The sequence below is a fragment of the Halichoerus grypus genome, chromosome 5 (genome assembly GCF_964656455.1).
Source record: "Halichoerus grypus chromosome 5, mHalGry1.hap1.1, whole genome shotgun sequence".
NCBI classification, from domain to species: Eukaryota; Metazoa; Chordata; class Mammalia; order Carnivora; family Phocidae; genus Halichoerus; species Halichoerus grypus.
In genome coordinates, this window is record NC_135716.1 from 114,612,558 (window position 1) to 114,631,631 (window position 19,074).

Consider the following 19,074-nt stretch of genomic DNA (forward strand, 5'->3'; position numbering starts at 1 on the left):
GAAGAATAATATCTTGCCTGATGTGATAACCAAGAAGGAGATAACTTAAGCGGAATGTGAGGTACCTAAGAGATGGCCTGAAGCATAAGGACCTCAGTTCTTGCAGTTGCATATGGGGCCCTCCGTTTCCCTCTCTGGCTCCCTGCCACCTTCAGCAAAGTCTTACTGTTCAACCTGGTGAAACCAAACCACCACAAAGCAGGCCCAGGACAATCACCAATGGAAAACTCAGTGTGTAAAGATATCATTGGTAATATAGGAAGTATTATAATGTTGTATTAAAAAAGATTTACAAGTCCATATCTTTTAGACAGGCACACTAAAATATGTATGAGTCAAGGTGATAGATGGGATTTGTTTTTTAAATGCTTTAGGGGCGCCTGACTGGCTCAGTTAGTGGAGCATGAAACTCTTGATCTCCGGGTCATAAGCTCAAGCTTGATGTTGGGCATGGAGCCTACTGAAAAATAAATAATATAAAATAAAATAAAATAAAATAAAATGCTTTAGCAAGGGGAGACGTAAAGAAAAGGATACATGATACAAATGTGGCAAAATCTTGGTAATTGTTTAATCAGGAAGAGAGGTAATGAAGATTCATTACATTATACCCTCTAATTTTCGTGTGTTTGAACATCTTTGTGCATGATAAAAACTTTGAAAATTTTAAAAAACCCTCACATTTCTAGAAGTAATACCTATTACATTAGGCACCAGGCACATGAGGCTTATCTAATATTCTGGGCATTTCATCCCATTTCCAAGAGTCCAAGTCAGATCTGGCCATACATTTCATTGAATCCTCCATTCTTCCTAGCCTAGCAGAATTGTCATATAATTTCTAAACAAATATTTGTCAAACCTTGCTTAGGTTAGGAAAACGTCATTTTCTCTCAATGTTTCCAAAAGTGAGGCCACAAGCTAGATTTAATGAACCTCCACCACATTATGCCAAGAAGCCAGACACAAGAGACCACATATTATATGATTCCATTTACATGAAAAGTCCAGAAAAGTGATTCCTGGGGCTGGAAGTGGAATTCACATTAACTGTCCATGGGCATGAGTGGGCTCTTTTTTTTTTTTTTTTTTTAAGATTTTCTTTATTTATTTGAGAGTGAAGAGACAGAGATTGGGAGAGAGAGAGCACAAGTGGGGAGGAGAGAGAGAAGCAGGCTCCTCACTGAGCAGGGAGCCTGATGTGGGGCTTGATCTCAGGACCCTGGAATCATGAGTTGAGCTGAAGGCACACACTTAACCTACTGAGCCACCCAGCACCCCTGGGCATGAGTGCTCTTACTGGGATGACGGAAATGTGCTAAAACTGGATTAGGGATGTATGCACAACTTGGTAAAATTACTAAAGGGGTGCCTGGCTGGCTCAATCAGTAGAGCATGTGACTCTTGATCTGGGGTTGTGGATTCAAGCTCCACATTGGGTGTAGAAATTACTTAAAAATAAAATCTTAAAAAAAAAACCCTTTAAATTACTGAAAGTCACTGACTTCTAAACAGGTGAATTCTGTGGTATGTAACACCTCAATAAATAAAAAATATATATCTAGGTGGATCACAAACTTCTCAAAAATTATTAGGTATGTAAAGCATTTTATACTTTAGAAGAACGATAACTAGCACATCAATTTTGATGTCACAGTAGCAATGTGAACTTATAAAATAAATGTTTAAGTTAAAAAAGATGAATTAATTTAAGTAATTGATTTGAATGAATTAGTTTACTTAATTCATTCACATATTGAAGTTAAATAGAAATGATGATACTGACAAACCAGAAGATTTGGTAAATGTTAGTCTGGCTCATTGATTACTACATGATAAAACCCCAACTCTATGTGCGTGTGTGTGTGTGTGTGTGTGTGTGTGTGTGTGTGTGTTGTGTTTTTTAATCTCAGGATCAGATGTAAAGATTAAATGGGATAAATGTTGATGAAAATGCTATATAAATTGCCTATGCTGTACAAACAAAAGAAAAAGAATGACCTACCTAAATTGTTCTATTTTAATATAAAAGAAATCCTAACTAGGTTATGACAGATAAGAGACCCTCCAGGTGGGGGCAGAAGTAATTTAACAGGTTGCCCAGCTTCTTTCCTCTGGGGTTTCAACTTCTCTGATTTCTTTCTTCTGCAAACATTACTGAATGCCTACCATAAACCATTAGGTGGTAGGTCCTTATTCTTGATCTTCCAGAGGTGTCTAGTTGCCCTCCTCCTCCTCTCCTCCTTTTTCTACCAAGTCAAAGTGCTCTATCTATAAAAACTTCCTGCCCCAATGGGGTGGAGCACCCCCAAGCCCTTTTCTGGTTGCATTTGGCACAGCTGAAATGAACTGGCATTTTTGAAACTTTTCCAGATATTAAGGGAGAACCCCACCTCCCACCCCCCACCAGCCAAAGTACAGTCAAGTAGTCAGTCAAGTTTTTAAATTACAGAATTACAGATTGGAAGACTGGAAAAAGAAAAAGAAAAAACAAACAAACAAAAAAGCTCTCCCATCTCCAGCCAGATTTCAGATTTCAGTTCCTAAACTTTTGCTTCTTACACCCCTTGTTCTTTCTGAGGAAGCGAGCCTTTCCCACCTTTCAAGAAAACAATGAGGGTTCAGTGGCATTTAGGTCCCAAGCCCAAGTGAACAAAGCAGCCACTATATTCTAAGTCCTCATCCCCATAGAAACCTGGAGCACCCTCTTTCCTCTGATTCCCACAGGGTCAAGGTCGGTTTATTTTCAGCAGATTGGTGGTGGTATTGTTATTATTATTACTATTCTGACGTTAGTTTGGCTAATTAATAAATCTGGGGTCCTTTTGAGGTATCAAACATTCTACTAAGTTCTCTGTACTTCGGCTATCAGCCAAATTTGCAAAGGCCATGGAAAAAAATTAGGATAGGGCCCACATCTCCCTGCCTCAGGGGTGCAGAGTGCTCTCACAAGGTTTTGTTTCATCTCCTGCCAGTTCTAAAAGGGTATGCAAAGCAGATACTATTACCCCTTGCACAGAAAGGAGAAGGAATGTGCCTAAGAAGAGACAGCTTGCTAGCTGATGACAGAGTCTGCATTGACACCTGTTCTGGCTGACCTAAGTGAATTTCTCTCTTTATTCCAAATTCCTTAAGTGGAATCGCCCCTCTGGGCAAGTAAGATTTGCGCTCAAACTGGCCTAACTGACAGCAGGCTGGGAGGTGGGTAGCAAACCCTCGGGAATGTGGGCTTTGCCCCCACCACGAAGGCCGGGTTGTCTTTGTATTTTAACTCAGTCCAGTTGAGGGTATCTTTGGTGTAGCCCGTTTGTAGAGTTGCCTTGAGAATTTTCCTAGGTAGTTTTGTTGATTCGCTCAGCAGCAGGGCAAATCACAGAAACGGAATAGGAAAATAAAAAAACGCAAAGCACGTGGCGTACAGAATCTCACTTTTCTTGGCCTTTCTCCCGACCCGTAGCCGCGCCCTATTACGACTGCGTGGGTGGCTCGCCTATAAAAGCCCGTCTTAGAGCGTCTCGTCGCCACAATCTCTTCCTGTTCTTGGTGCGTCTGTTGTGGCTTCTAGCTGGGACCGCAGTGGCCGTGAAGATGGCGTCTACCAGCCGGTTAGTATGTCCGGCCGAGCCGGGCTAGCTAAGGGGCGGGCGGAGAGTGCCAGAGCTGTCAGGCGGCCACCGGGGCTGTCGCGTCGGGCAAAGCGCTCGGGAGGTGCGGGGACAGGCGGCGGACTGACTGGCCGAGCCGGACAAAGGCACTTCCAGACGGCAGGGCTGTCAGGGGTGTCGCAGGGGGTACCGAGCCGTCGGCGTTACCACTCCAGCGTCCCGGCTTGTTTTCTCACCCAGGCACCACCCTGTGGGGGCCCCTGTGTCCCCAGCCCCTGGTTTCGCGTCCTTTTTGAGTATTTTAACCGTGTTTTTTCTTGTTAATTTTTTCTACGCTTGTTTTTCTAGCTGTGGCTCAATCAGCCCACGATCCTTTCCAAAGAGCGGGAAAGGGTTAGTTCCAGGCCCTTATCGATCTGACAGCTAGAAAGTTAGGGACGTCAGCCTGATGGAAACTGATTACCATCCCAGAGGCCTTCTGAAATGGAAGCTAGGGCATTTCCGAAGAGTTGATAAGTTCCCTTCTAAGAGGTTTATTTTTTTACAAATGTCTTCTGCATACTCCTGAAGAAAATCTTTCCCGCAGAAAATTACTTACATATGCTGGGAAGTCACTCTAATATAGTCTTTAAAATGTGATGTACTCACATCTACAGGAAATGCGTGCAGAGCCCTTAGAGGCAGCCTTTAATCCTGTGATCTGAAAAATGCTTGTAGACCCTAATTATCTCTCTCATTACCACTATGAGGTAGATATTAGTATTTTTGAATCAGTGTAAACTGAGTCATGCCAGTGTTGACTTTTCCAAGGTTAGTGTTAGAACAAAGTGTAGAATCTCTTATCTATTTCCTGTTATCACACAATTGGCCTCTAGTTAACTCATAATGTATTGAAAGTATCAACTTAGTTCTATAGCCTCTGAGAGGTAACTGGCATAATTTCACTGAACTTGTTATCTATGGAATTGAGTTCCCAATGAAAGCCATTATCACAAAATAGCAAACTGAAGAAGTCCAGGTCCTTTTGTGTTAACTCCTAAGACTTACTGCTTTATGTTACTGTACTTAAAAAAAAAAAAAAAAAGGTGTTGGTGGAGGCAGCATTGGGTAAAACAACTTGGAAACAACTCTTAAAGCCAATGACAGTCTTGTTTACTGATTGTAATTGTGTGATTGAATGCTCAATCATTCTATCTGGGTGTGGCTCTGTTGGGAAAGCCTTCCTTGTAGGTAAGTGGAAAACTTCAGCTACCCAAAGACACCTAAATACGACTTATGTTCTCTTATGGCAGTAGATCTGGAAGGTCAGTGTGGTCATATTTGGGCATAGCTTTTCCGTATAATAGGACAGGAAATTGTGTTTGTAAGAAAAATTTGCAGCAGTTAAATATAGTAAGTTCATGTGATAGATTCTTTACCAAAAGAATACACTTTCCTTTGTGTGCCTTTATTTTCTTCATTTGTTAAAAAATAATCTTTGAAATAAATTTTTTCTGGACACGTCCAGGTCTTAAATATATGTGTCATTGCAGTTGTCCATCTCGAGTTTTTCTACCAGTGAGAACAAAGGTAAATGTTAGTATTTCTGCCTTTAGCTTTTTTCCCCCTGAGGAAGATGCAGTTACTAGGTTATGAAACTGCCCGGTGTTTTCACAGAGAAAAGCACAAATGTTGTCAGTTCAAATCTAAACTCCACCACTATTCTGTGATTTTAGGCTAATCATTTTCTGAGCTTAATCTTTAGAAGGGAAATAACCCTTATTTTGCAGGTTTGCTTTGAAGATTAATAATATATATGTAGCACTAGATACACAGTAGGCACCCAATAAGTGATAGCTATAAAGTGAGATTTGGATTTATCTGGCTCCTTAGGGACTCTAAATTGTTTTAATGTCATTGGTGGTTGTTTACTTCATTCTTTCCCTTTCATTTCTCTCCCTTACTTCCCCCACTACCCTACTCTTGTGGTTCCTCTTTTGTATTACTCCTGTGGGTATTCTGATTAAAGTTGACTACTTTATTGTGATTTATTTTATTTTGGATAGGTAACACACACAAATAGTGCAAAAACAAGAAGAAAAGTGAAAAGCAGTTTTTTTCTTCTCTAGCTCTCAGCCATCTAATTCTCCCCCAAAGCAGCCATTGTAACCTGCTTCTTCGTGTTTTCCTAAGGATTCTGTGGTTTAACAAGCATGGTTAACAAAGAGCGCTAACCTTTCTTCTTCCCCCAAAGTCTGTTGTAAACACTGTTTGCTACCTTGCTTTTTACCTTTTTCGTGAAGTTAGCACACACATTTTAAGTGCACAGTTCAGTTACAAAATGAGCACACACACATAGCTACCACCCAGGTCAAGAAATTAAATACCACTGGCATCCTGGAAGCCTCCTTGTGACCTCAGCCATTACCCCCTTTCCAAAGATAACCACATCCCAACTTCTAACACGATAGATTTGTTTTGCCCACTTTAAAGTTTATATAAATGGCCTGTGTTTTCCTCTATGTTTAGTTTCTTTTGATAGCATTTTGGGAGTTATCTTTTTTACTGAGTATAACTGTAATTCATATTTTTTTCCATTTTTGTATAAAATCCCTAGGGGCACCTGGGTGGCTCAGTCAGTTAAGCATCGAACTTTTGGTTTTGGCTCAGGTCATGATCTTCTCCCTTGTGGGATCGAGCCCTGTGTCGGGCTCTGTGCTCAGTGTGGAGTCTGCTTCAGATTCTCTCTCCCTCTCCCCCACACTTTTTCTCTCCTTTCTCAAATAAAATCTTTAAAAATCCCTAACTTACTCTTTTTACTTAGCGTATCTTTGAGATGTTTACATATCATTTATATACATGCACAAGATACTTTTTAATAGTGCAAAATATATTAGTCCTTATCTTTGTATGCTGTGTGCCATATAGCTGCCTCTTTGTAATTACTTTTATTCTGCTAAGAATTTCCTTTATTTCAACATAGTTTTTCATAATTTATACTAATTTCTTAATTTATTTGTCATAAGGTATTAAAATATTTCCCTAATAGGAATTTATGGAATAAGTGTGACTATAAAACAAACCTCTATTCCTCCATTTTCCCAATGAAAAGATCCAAGACGTGTTTTGGTTAATTTGAATATATACATTTTGGGAATGTGGGTTATTAGTTTTTCAGTGGGAATCACCTATGTTGAGAGTTAACATTCTGAATTATATTTGTTGACATTAGAAAATTTATCCAAAACCACAAATATCTGCTTACTTACTGTAAAAATGGTTAATGATGTCTTTTAAATGTATATTTGTGGGGGTTTTTTGTTTTTGTTTTGTTTCTTAAAGATTTTATTTATTAACACATGTGTATGAGAGTGAGACAGTGAGAGAGAGAATGAGAGCAGGGGGAGGGGGAGAGGGAGACAGAGACTGAAACGAGGGACTCCATCCCAAGACCCTGGGATCATGACCTGAGCCAAAGGCAGACACTTAATGGACTGAGCCACCCAGGCACCCCTAGATATATATTTGTGATGGCCATAACAACCTTGTGCTGTAGTATTTCAAGTGAACTTTTAAAGAGGGCTTATTTTCTATGATACCAAACACTTATGATTGTGAGGGAATTAACTACTAAATCTATGTTAAATATCTTTGTTGCTCTTTATTTCATTTTAATTTTTATTTTTTTAAAGTAAGCTCTATGCCCAATGTGGGGCTTGAACTCACAGCCCTGAGATCAAGAGTCAGGTGCTCTCCCCACTGAGCTAGCAAGACACCCCTCTTTGTTGCTTTTGTAAAACTGATACTTTTGTGTCATTTAAGATTGATTTGTCTTCCCCAAACTGCTTTATTTTCAAAATAGAATAATTGAGCAAATTAGTACTATCACAAATAGATTACAAAGTACCTTTTGAAACCATTTCTTGAATGGTAGCAAACTCATTTTTTGGACTAAATGAAATCCTCAGGTCTTAAGTTCAGCAGAGACATATCTACCACCCTCCTCTATCTACCTGTTAGGTTTGGTGTACTATTCTAAATCTATTACTAAAATATCCAGCAAATAGAAAAAAACAGACTTGAAATTTATTCTCCAACCAGAGAAATAAGTGGTAGGTCACACAACCAGATGATTATATGTAAATGTCACAGGTTATTATGGTAGCTACTCATTTCTATGCTAATCAAGATTTTTAAAAATCTTAGTAGCCTACCTGTTAAGAGGTAGCCTACCTGTTAAGAGAAAAAAGACTTACTTTCCATTTAGGTTTTTAAAGCCTTCCATGTCTGCAAACCTAACTGTTCTTAGAAAAAACAATTCTAATGGAATCTGTTAATTACTAGCTGGAATTAAAAGTTACCTAACTGGTTTACTTTGAAGATTTAGCTTAAGTGTATTATACATGTACAGTATTGGGAAAGTGTTCAAAATCTTTCTTTACCCTTCTTCCCCCCAAAAGACTACTTTGTTACATATTGGTTGGGAGAATATAAAAAGTTCTTTTTTTTTTTTTTCCCCATTTAGCTTGGATGCTCTTCCAAGAGTCACGTGTCCAAACCATCCAGATGCGATTTTAGTGGAGGACTACAGAGCTGGTGATATGATCTGTCCAGAATGTGGCCTGGTTGTAGGTAAGCAGTTATTATGGTTTTAATTGAAATCACTATTTTGGGTACTTTGCTTTTGTATATTTCCCAAAGTTTCTTTTAATGAATACATTTTGATTTTTTTCCCTGCAGGTAATTATTTATACAACTAACAAACAAGAAGAATTAGGAAAAAAAACAAGAGTAAAGTCAGAGATACCATATTTTATTGTCTATACAAATGTATATATTTCATAATGTGGGGTATGAAGGAACATTTAAAATTGAGACAACCAATCCAAAAGAAAAGGCCCTCAGTCCTTAGTCTTTGGAGTCCTTAGTCTTTTTTTTTTTAAAGATTTTATTTACTTGAGAGAGAGAGCGAGAGCGAGAGAGCGCTCGAGTGAGCACAGAGAGAGAGGGAAAAGCAGACTCCCCAGAGCAGAGAGCCCAACGCAGGGCTTGATGATCTCAGGACCCCAGATCATGACCTGAGCCAAAGGCAGATGCTTCACTGACTGAGCCACCCAGGCATCCCTCCTGAGTCCTTAATCTTAAATATTTGATGGGGTGCTGGGGTGGTGGTGGTGAAACTTGTGTATATGAAATAATGAATAAGGTGTGCCTGGATGGCTCAGTCAGTTAAGCATTCGACTCTTGGTTTTGGCTGAGGTCATGATCTCAGGGTTGTGGGATCCAGCCCCACATTAGGCTCTGTGCTCAGTGTGGAGTGTGCTTGAGATTCTCTCTCCCTATCCCTCCCCCTCTGCCCCCTCTCCCTCTCTCTGTCACTCTCAAAATAACTAAGTCTTTAAAAAAAATGAGTAAATTTAATCTAACTTTTGTGGCTTTTAGATATTTAAACAAGATTTGTTTTAGGGTAATAAAGGTATATCTGTACTGAGTCTCATCCAAGGCCTTTCAGTTAACAGAGCCAATCACTTATATAGAATGATTTATTTATGAATTTCTGGTATAAAATTATTGTCAAAAATACTGCTTAAAATTTTCATTTTGTTCCTACTTGCTCACTTATCCAGATATGTAGCCAAATTTTGAATAGAGATGGTCTGTTCAAAAATTATTCTTATGGTGGGGTTGCAGCTAGTGCCTGAAAAAAGGAGTAATACTTAGCCATTTGAAATACTTAGAAATGAAAGTGCTAGTAGGATTATGGGACGTATAACAGAAACATTGGTGGTGATATATTATGGAATTGTCTTACTTGGAGACATCTGTAATATTCATCCAAGTAGGCTGCTCGCCTCAGACCTCCAGTGGGAGTTTTAAATCATAGAGAGTCGCTAATAGGAACTAAAATCCACTTAAAATTAATTGAATTCTACTCAGTAAGCAATATTAATAGCTTATATATGCTGGGCACTGTTTTAAATGATTTACATATTCACTCAGTTTATCCTCAGAGAAACCTTTGAGGTGAGTACTAATATTATGTTCATGTTAGAGATGAGAAACTGAAGTTTAGTGTGGCAGTGAAGCTCCACTGTCTACATGGAGTCAAATTTCTATCCTAGATTGCCTTTCATAGTAAAATGAGTTCAGTGTGAGATAGGCATACTATGACCCACCACCTATTTTATATTTGACCTGCCTGCTAAGAATGGCTTTTACATGTTTAAGTGGTTGAAGAAAATCCAAAGAATAGTAACATTTGGGGACATATGAAAATAATATCAAATTCAGATTTCAGTATCCATACATAAAGTTTTACTGGACACAGCCACACTTGCTTGGTATCTGTTGTCTATGACTGCTTTCACACTGTGACACCAGGATTTAGTAGTTGCAGCAGAAACCAGATGTGATGTTCTCATCACGTCATACTGCTGCCCAGTGCACTATAAATCCCAGTAATGTAGTTACAACTCCTCAGCATCTTGAGTACAAAGCCTGTCTCCATACTGCAACATTTTGTTACCATTGCATACCCATTGTGTCAAAAAAAAAAAAAAAGGCAACTTTGAATGTCATGCTTTTAAGGTACAGTGGAGTGTGGGTTATTTTGTTATTGAATTAGATGGCAAAGCACTGTATTTATTATGCAGTGAAACTATAGCTCTGCTAAAAGAGTACAGTAACCTTTGACATTACCAGATAAACACTCATCATGCCAACTCAGTAAAAACAATGATCAGAAAATTTAGAAAATGTAAAGTGGAACATCTCATCATAGCAGAATTTCTTCACCAACATCAAAGAATAAAAATAAGGCTGCAGTTAAAGTAAGTTTCTGAGTGGCTTATTTGTAGCCCATGCAGGGAAAGCCATTTACCAATGATGAGTTAATTAATTCGTGCTTGATTGTGGTAGCTGAAGAAACATGTCCAGAAAAAATAAACTTATTTAAGACGATTAGCCTCTCTGCAAAAACAGTTGCTTGAAGAGTTGAGGACTTTGGGAGCAACATCAATAGTTAAAAGTCCAGGCAAATTTCAAGTATTTTTCCTGGACTCTTGATGACTAGCTAGATGTTACTGAGTTGTTTATTCAAGGTGTCAGTGTAGAGTTTTTAAGAGTTTGAATCATCTGCATGGAACAACTACAGGAGAAACTATTTTTAAAGAGTTACAAAAATGCTAATTCAGTACAACCTGAAGGGGAATCTGCTAAGATGTGTCACAACTGATCCTGGAAAAATGCATGTGGAAGAAGACTTAGTAGGAGAAATTTACAAAGATTGTGAAAATGTAAGATTTTTAAAGCCTGTAGTTCTTTGTTGTATTCATCAGCAGATACATTGTAGAAAAGGTTTGAATCTCTCACATAACTGATCAGTAACAGTATCAGTAGTGAACTTCATTCACTCTCATGGACTTAACTGTCATCACTTCAGTGAATCATTGTCAGAAATAGAAGCTGAATATCTCGACTTGCCTACCACACAGTAATTTGATAGCTTAGCAGTAGCAAAGTTTTCTTGTAATTGTTTTTGAGCTCAGGGCCAAGTTGAAATTTTTCTGAATCCAGTACTGCTTTCAGCCACTGCTGTTGAACACCGAATGGCTTTAGAAATTAGCTTTTGCTGCAGACTTGCTAATATTAATTAATTCAGCCTAGAATTGTAAGGCAAAACAGTGCCTATATGTTAAAATGGCACTGTAGTAAAGTCAGTTTCACAACAACTAACATTATTTGAATCACAAACAATGTCAAATTACTTTAATGTATTTTATATACTTTCATTGCTGTCAGAAGTTAAAACAGGAACTAGGATCTTCATTCCCACACAGATCTGCAGCAGGTATATTTTCCAGACTCAAACTATATTTTAATCAGTGCTTTTCAGACCTGGATGCAAAGGAAATTTTCACATTTCAGAATCCGTTTAACTCTGCAATTAAGGAGCTCCCACCTAACCTTCAATTGGGAGTGATTAATCTACAATGTAATGACATGTTAAAAGGCAAAATATCAGAAGAATGTAATAAAATTCTATAAATGCCTTTCAAGCAATGAATATGCTCAATTAAAATCATATGCTTGCAGATTAATATCAGTATTTGGCAGTACTTATCTGTGTGTGCAAAAGACTTTTTTAAAAATGAAATACATAAAATCCTGTTAATACAGCATTGACAGATGAACATTTGTAATTGATTTTGATGATAGAGAACGCTAACTGAATTCCAATTAAGTGAAATACTATCACCCCAAGAGAGAATTCTACTCTTTCTCAGTAGTAGATATGTATTATAACAAACTATTATATTTTAATTTTTAATTTTAATTTCATCAATAAAAAATTAGTGGAGTTTTCCTCTTTATGTAAGTGCCGCAGTTTAGGCTCTTGACCCACAAAACCTAAAATATTTACTACATGGCCCTTTACAGAAAATGTTTGCCGATTAAGTTAAATGAGAGCATTCTAATTCCACAGTATTAAGATCAAACTGATAGTATGTCAGAGTGAGGCAGAGACAGAAGACTGAAGATCATTTCAGCTTCTTGGCTCTCCTAAATGTAGTCATTTAAAATAGTGCAGAAATTTTGCATCAGCCCTTCCATCAGCTTCACTTCTACTTCAGACTAGCAAGATAGTTGTGTAAGATGAACCAGCTGGAGAAGGAAGATCTAATTCACAAGGCTTACATGCTTTTTTGTGGTTGGAATCCCTAATTTTTACTTGCATTTTTCTGCTTATATCAAACCAAAGGAAGTTAATTTTCTTTTAGTTTGCTTTATTTACTTATTAGTCTTGAACACCAGCATTGGAACTACTATATTTTATGCTAACTAAAGCAATTAGCCTAATTGTGAGGCTTGAAAATTAAAAAATATAATCTGATTAAACTTCCTTTCTATATACAGAAATATCTTTTTGTGATAATTGGTTTTTCTGACATAAAATGTAACACCTGTGTTTTTGGTTTTTTTTTTAAGATTTTATTTATTTATTTGACAGAGAGAGAGGGAGAGCACAAGTAGGCAGAGAGGCAAGCAGAGGGTGAGGGAGAAGCAGACTCCCCGCTGAACAGGGAGCCCGATGTGGGGCTCAATCCCAGGACCCTGGGATCATGAACTGAGCCAAAGGCAGATGCCTAATGACTGAGCCACCCAGGCGCCCAGTAACACCTGTTTTAAAATAGACAGTAGCTTCATTCACATATTTGTGGTTCAGTGTATAACTTAACCTGCAGTGTGTCCTGCAAGTGAATAATCTATTCCGTGAGGGTGGGCAGGCAAGAGTCTGCTAATAAAGTTCCGTTTTGCTGAAGAGATCATCAAATTATGTTGAAAAGAGCTTAAATGAACATGACAGTCTGTGAGTCTAAATTTTAAAAATACATGTGCATGTGTACATATATACACAAACACATACATTGCTGTCATAGATTGATCATAAATTGAGATTGTATTATATATTTAATTGGCTTTGCATCAACTTGTTGGTTTAAAGGCATATGCTCTCTGTTGCCAGCTCAGTTCTGCCTTTATCTCTTATGCTATGGAGACAAGGAAGAAATTAGTCTGGGCCAATATTCTGCAATCCACTAAGGGCATAAAATTTGTGGCTTTTTTCACATTTGAGATATTGATGTTCATAATAGAGATTTAAATTCACGTGTCATCATGTGCTTCCTAATAAATAATCTTGGTTTACATGGTTTGAATGTGCTTGCTGTAACATTTTACCTTTTATGAAACTTTTCAGATTATACCATTTTATTGAACAAGCTTTTTCAGTAGCTTCTGATTTAAATAATCAGACAACTTTAGAAACTGGAACTCTTAGAATTGGTTTTCTTGACAACTATATACTTAATATTTAACTTGTGCTTAAACAGGGCAGCCTGTTGTCACTATAACTCCTCTTAATTTCCAGCTCAACACTAGATATTGCTTAGTTGTTATCTTCAGAGCCATATATTACCCCTCTCAACAGAGCCCATGACTACCACCTTTTTTAGTGAAATAATTTCATAATACAAAAAAAAAACTTACATGATTATAAACTGCCTTTTCTTCAGTCTCTAACAACACTCTTCTCATTGTCCTTCAAGCCTTCATTCATAGGATTCTTGAGGCCCACCACTCAGTCTCAAAACCAGTGCCTAAAGTGTTTTAGGTTTTTCTTAAACAACATCATACTTTTAGGAACCAGTTTCTGTTTCAATTACATGACAAACTACTTGAGAACTTAACGGTTTATACCAGCCATTTTAGTTGATTATGATTTTATGGGTCAAGCTGGACCTGGAGGATCCACTTCCATGATGGCTTTTTCTTTTTCTTTCTTTTCTTTTTTTTTTTTTTTTTTAAGATTGTATTTATTTATTTGACAGAGAGAATACAAGCAAGGGGAGCATCAGAGGGACAGGGAGAAGCAGGCTCTCCCTGCCGAGTAGGGAGCCCAATGCGGGGCTCAGTCCCAGGACCCTGGGATTATGACCTGAGCCAAAGGCAGACACTTAACCAAGCCACCCAGGTGCCCGCTCCCCACATGATGGCTTTCTCTCCTACATTTCTGCCTCTTCTCTGCCCTTTGGCCTCTCCATACAGATGTGCCATGCTCTAGAGTTTTGCCATAATTGTGTCAGAGTAGTCATATTTCATACATGGTGGTTGATTTCCAAGAGAAATACCCCAAGAGCATGTGTTTCAAGAGCATGGAAGCTGGACTCAGGTAGTTAAGGACAATGCCTGGAATAGGATCACTTCTGCATTCTATTAGAACAGTCATAGGGCCCACCTAGACTGGAAGGGGTGGAGAAATAGGTACCCCCTCAGTGTGAGATAGATAAGGTCATGTTTCTGAAGAACATATTGATGAGAGATATTATTGCTGCCATCTTTGGAAAATACAGTTTGTCAAACATTCAGTGTCTTTTAATTTTTTTCCCCCATATTTAAGTGGTTGTGTGATATTTAGTTTCATCTGTAACTTGGGTTGTTCCCAATATTTTGTGGCTATTTTTAATACTATTTAACTTGTAATAACTGTCTAATTGACTAGGAAAAGTCAATTTTTTATTTGAATTACAGGATTTTTATTTTAAACATGGAAAGTGTTATGAGTTGTCACTGGCTATTTAACCTTACCAGTGATCCTTAGGATATTGGTAGTGATCTCAAAATAAGGCCAATTTTTAAAGCAAAGCTTTGTCATTTCTGTCATGAAACTATTGGCTCTAACAGCACTGTTTTGTGGGGTTTTTCCCCCCAAATCCTAATTGTGATTGTGTCACTGTAAAAATTGAGCACTAGGTGGCAGTGTAATCATATTTAGATTATCAATTTGTTCATAAATTTGACCTTGTACATTGTTTATAGTCAGCAAAGTATTAGGTTAGCAAGCTGCTGTAATAGTTGTTAAAACACAAAATTGGTGGGCGCCTGGGTGGCTCAGTCGTTAAGCGTCTGCCTTCGGGTCAGGTCATGATCCCGGGGTTCCGGGATTGAGTCCCACATTGGGCTCCCTGCTCGGCGGGAAGCCTGCTTCTCCCTCTCCCACTCCCCCTGCTTGTGTTCCTGCTCTCGCTATCTCTCTCTCTGTCAAATAAATAAAATCTTTAAAAAAAAAAAATAAAAAAAAAATAAACACAAAATTGGTTATGACTTTTATAAATTAGGATTTCAAATAACGTGGTGTTTAGATCTACTGGTATCATTTCTAGTTAAAGCTACTTTTTATGTGCCATTTAAAACTGAAGTCTTTTATTGTTCTTAAAAGGAATATAAGGAAAATACCAGAAAATAGTATAGGTGGATTTGAATGAGAAAAATGAGCCAATTTGACCTCTCCTTCTTAAAGTCTTTCTGGATATTGTTTATACCAGTGCATCTAAAGCATGAATGTACATTAAGAATCAGCTGTTTAAAGATTCCAGACCCCGGGGCACCTGAGTGGCTCAGTCGTTAAGCGTCTGCCTTCGGCTCAGGTCATGATCCCAGGGTCCTGGGATCGAGCCCCGCATCGGGCTCCCTGCTCGGCGGGAAGCCTGCTTCTCTCTCTCCCACTCCCCCTGCTTGTGTTCCCTCTCTCACTGTGTCTCTCTGTGTCAAATAAATAAATAAAATCTTTAAAAAAAAAAAAAAGAAAAAGATTCCAGACCCCATTTCTAGAAATTCTAGCTCAGGTCATACATCGGTAACATTAAGAAACACAAATCTGTACTATTAACTTTACAATTTACCACATTTTTTGAGATCTTCTGTACTTTTAGAGTTTTCATCTTTGTTTTCATGTTTTCCATGTCTCCAGACTGCAAATTCCTATAGGGCAGATATCTTACGTGTGTCCATAGTTCCTAGTATAACTAGTGGCCTTCGAATCCAGGCTTGGCTCTACTAGTTAATGAGCTATGGAACTATAACCAAGTTACACAATTTGTCCAAGTTTAACTTTCTTCATGTGTAAAATAAGTCGTGACTCCCCCTCCCCCACCTCCAAAACAGGCAGCAGGTACCATACATCTCAGAATTGTTAGGAATTGTTAAAAATCGAATGAATGTATTAAATGTATAATATAAAATTTCAGTGATACATATTTTGGGGGTACAAGTACTCCTTTTTTCTTAACCTCATAGAAAAAGGTTATTCTAAGTCTGAGCTGCCGTTCATCATAGCAAGTCAGTTGCAAGATATGTTTGAGTGGGTCTAGCATATGGAGTGCTCTCCAACTGTAGCATTTTAAAGATTTCCGGATTACCATCTTTAAATCTGCATTATAGTGTTTCCTAAAGGAAAAAATTCAGGAATATTCACTTTCAAATTCTTGCTTTGGCACCTCTTCTAAGGCCTCAGAGACAGCCTTCTTACCTAGTTTAGAATTTTTAATTTAGATGCTACTTAAGCAACAGAGAATTACTAACTTGGTCAGCACAACCACTCTTGGAGGGAAACTGAGGCTTGGAGTACTTAGGTAATTAGTTCAAGATTTCACATCTAGTAAGTGACAGAGCCACTCAAATCCCAATCTGTAGGATTTAACAAGCCTGTTTCTGTTAAGGCACTGTGCCAGTCAGGGAGAGGGATAGAAGGATTAGATGCTCTAAGCAAGCTCTGGAGCAGCTCTTCGGCTAGTGTGTGGAAAGGAGGAGGGTGCATTAATACAACACAGCATGGTAAAAGTTCTATTCCAGAGCTTCCAAGTTTGGTGAGAACACAAAGGAAGGAAGCAGTGACTTCCTGGGGAAATTACTGTTGAATTTACATTGAAACATGATCATTAAGTATGGGTAAGGGTTTATGGAGGGAAGGTCATTCCAAGTGGAGGGAAAAAAAAACGTGCCCCATTGGATAGAGGCCTGCAGGTGTTAGTTTATGAATGACTCAAATTATCGTGACCGAGGTTAGGATGCACCTTCCGTCAGAGCTGCAGTTCCTTAGCTTAGATGTTGTTGCTGCACACCTACCTGTATCTGAGGAGAAAAGAGCTATATTCAGGTTCTCCGGGATGGAATTTACAAGGCATTTTCCTTTCCAAATGGCTTTCCAAATGGTAACTATACTCTTGACTTGTAGAGTTTTTTGTTTTTTCCAAGTATGTTGATCAGATATCTTTTGAGAATTGTCTCTGATGCAAGCTTTCTGTTAAGAATGTACAGTAACCCTAAAGTCAAGATTCTTTGAAATAGCATAAGGAGGAATGATAGGAAGGGCTAGATGACTGAGGAAGGTGTGGAAGCTAAGGATGCATTTCATTTTCAGCATTAGATTTAACACATACAGTGTGTTGACCTAAACAGTTTTCCAAAGCATCCTAATTTTTTTTTTTTTAATTAAAAAACTCAATGCTTAGGGCTTGTCCACCTTGAATAATACATTCTGATTATTGAACTTTTAGACTTGGCGTGTTTTGGAAAATTTTATAGTTTCAAATTAAATGGTTTTAATTAATCTACCTTTTGAAAACAAGTAATTTGAGAATGTTGTTCTAAGACTCCTACTTCTGAATTCTCTACCACTGGTTATATACCAAAATGCTCAAATCACTTTCCGGGAAGATAGCAGAAAGAACTGAAATTTAGGGTGATTCCTCTTAATACTCTTTTTAAAAATTCCTTTATTAATTTACAATAAGAAACAAAAACATTCTGAGTCTAGGTCAGGCCTAGAAGATCAGACTCTCTAGGGTTGGCTTTCTGGCTGCTTTTGGTGTGTTGCAGTTTTCCCCTGCACTGTTTAGATTGTTACCATAAGCCATTCTGGTTTTAATAGTGTACTACAAAATAACTGCTTGGATTTATATTTATAGCTTGCATGGTAAAGAGGTTAGATATTTGTTTGTCTTGGTGTACTATTTCCTTTAGACTATAAGGCAAAGTGCCTTGGTTCTACAGGACATTCTTTCTCATCTCCTTTCTCTCCTACCCCATTATTCCTTGTAGTGGTAGAGGCCACTGGTTGTTGCCTGATTTCTCTTACCTCACTCTTGGTTTAGTAGTAGGATCCCCACATTGTAACTGGGTGTGTGGCTGCCCAACTGGATTGTATTTCCCAGCTTCCCTTGCAGCTAGGTATGACCATGTGACCTAACCAGTGGGTTGTAAGTAGAATAGGTATGTGCAACTCTAGATCCTGCCACAAGGGATATACCTTCCCTTTTTCTCCTTCCTACTGGCTAGAATACAGACATGGTAAAGGGAACCACCAACAGGCATCTAATGCTGCAAACCCTAGTCATGATAAAGGTGGCTTATTAAAAAGATAGGAGGAGCCTGGGTCACACTAGTCCAGGACTGTTAACGGTGGACTGTTAATGTGAAAAAGTTCTATCTTGTTTTTGCTACTATTATTTTTGTTTTAATTACAAACCTGTATCCTTCCTAATAAGTTTCTAGAGTCGTCTTGGGAATTTATTTTATTTGGGTCATCTGTTAACTGCCAGGGACTTCGGGTACCTGGAGAGACTGAGAATTCCTGGTGGCGGTGGATTGGAAGGTTTCTGACATGATTGCCACCAGCGTACATGGATTTGATAGTTTTTCGGTACAGGATGGATAAGCAGAAAAGTCACCGTGAGGCTTATGAATAAAAACTACAATGAAGAAGAACAGTGATCCAGTGGACTTAACAAAATTCTGCCCCTGATATAGTTTACTAGAAGAAGGTTAGAAAATAACTGATTTTTTGTAATCAGTGAAATAAAGCTTCAGTAATATTTCTATTAAATGTTTCAGAAAGAAATAAGGTAGCACAAGGAGACAAACACAGTAAAACTGTTATAGATAATAATTAGCTGACTTAACATTCTAGAAAATTGAATCAGTAAAGTGGAGAAGAAATCTGAATATGAAGAGTGAATGAGAAAGTGGTAAAGACAAGATAGCCATTATGGTACTACTTGAAGATCCAAGGGAATATGATAAAGTATTAAAGATACAACAGAAGGAAATGTTATATTTGTGGCAGAAGACCCTCAGGGTTGCAAATCAAGAA

At 38.1% G+C, this 19,074-nt stretch overlaps 2 protein-coding genes across 2 annotated transcripts in view; both read left to right on the plus strand.

Annotated features, from left to right (window-relative positions):
* KYAT3 (kynurenine aminotransferase 3) overlaps positions 1 to 3,515 on the plus strand; it is a 93,500-nt gene extending 89,985 nt beyond the window's left edge. The window contains exon 14 of the mRNA XM_078072787.1: positions 3,458 to 3,515. Coding sequence (XP_077928913.1) covers positions 3,458 to 3,496 — 39 coding nt within the window. The 3' untranslated portion in view covers positions 3,497 to 3,515. The remainder of the gene's footprint in view (positions 1 to 3,457) is intronic.
* The window catches only part of GTF2B (general transcription factor IIB), a 32,010-nt gene continuing 16,417 nt past the window's right edge, over positions 3,482 to 19,074 (plus strand). The window contains exons 1-2 of the mRNA XM_036099452.2: positions 3,482 to 3,605; positions 8,110 to 8,216. Of these exons, the coding sequence (XP_035955345.1) occupies positions 3,589 to 3,605; positions 8,110 to 8,216 (124 nt within the window). The 5' untranslated portion in view covers positions 3,482 to 3,588. The remainder of the gene's footprint in view (positions 3,606 to 8,109; positions 8,217 to 19,074) is intronic.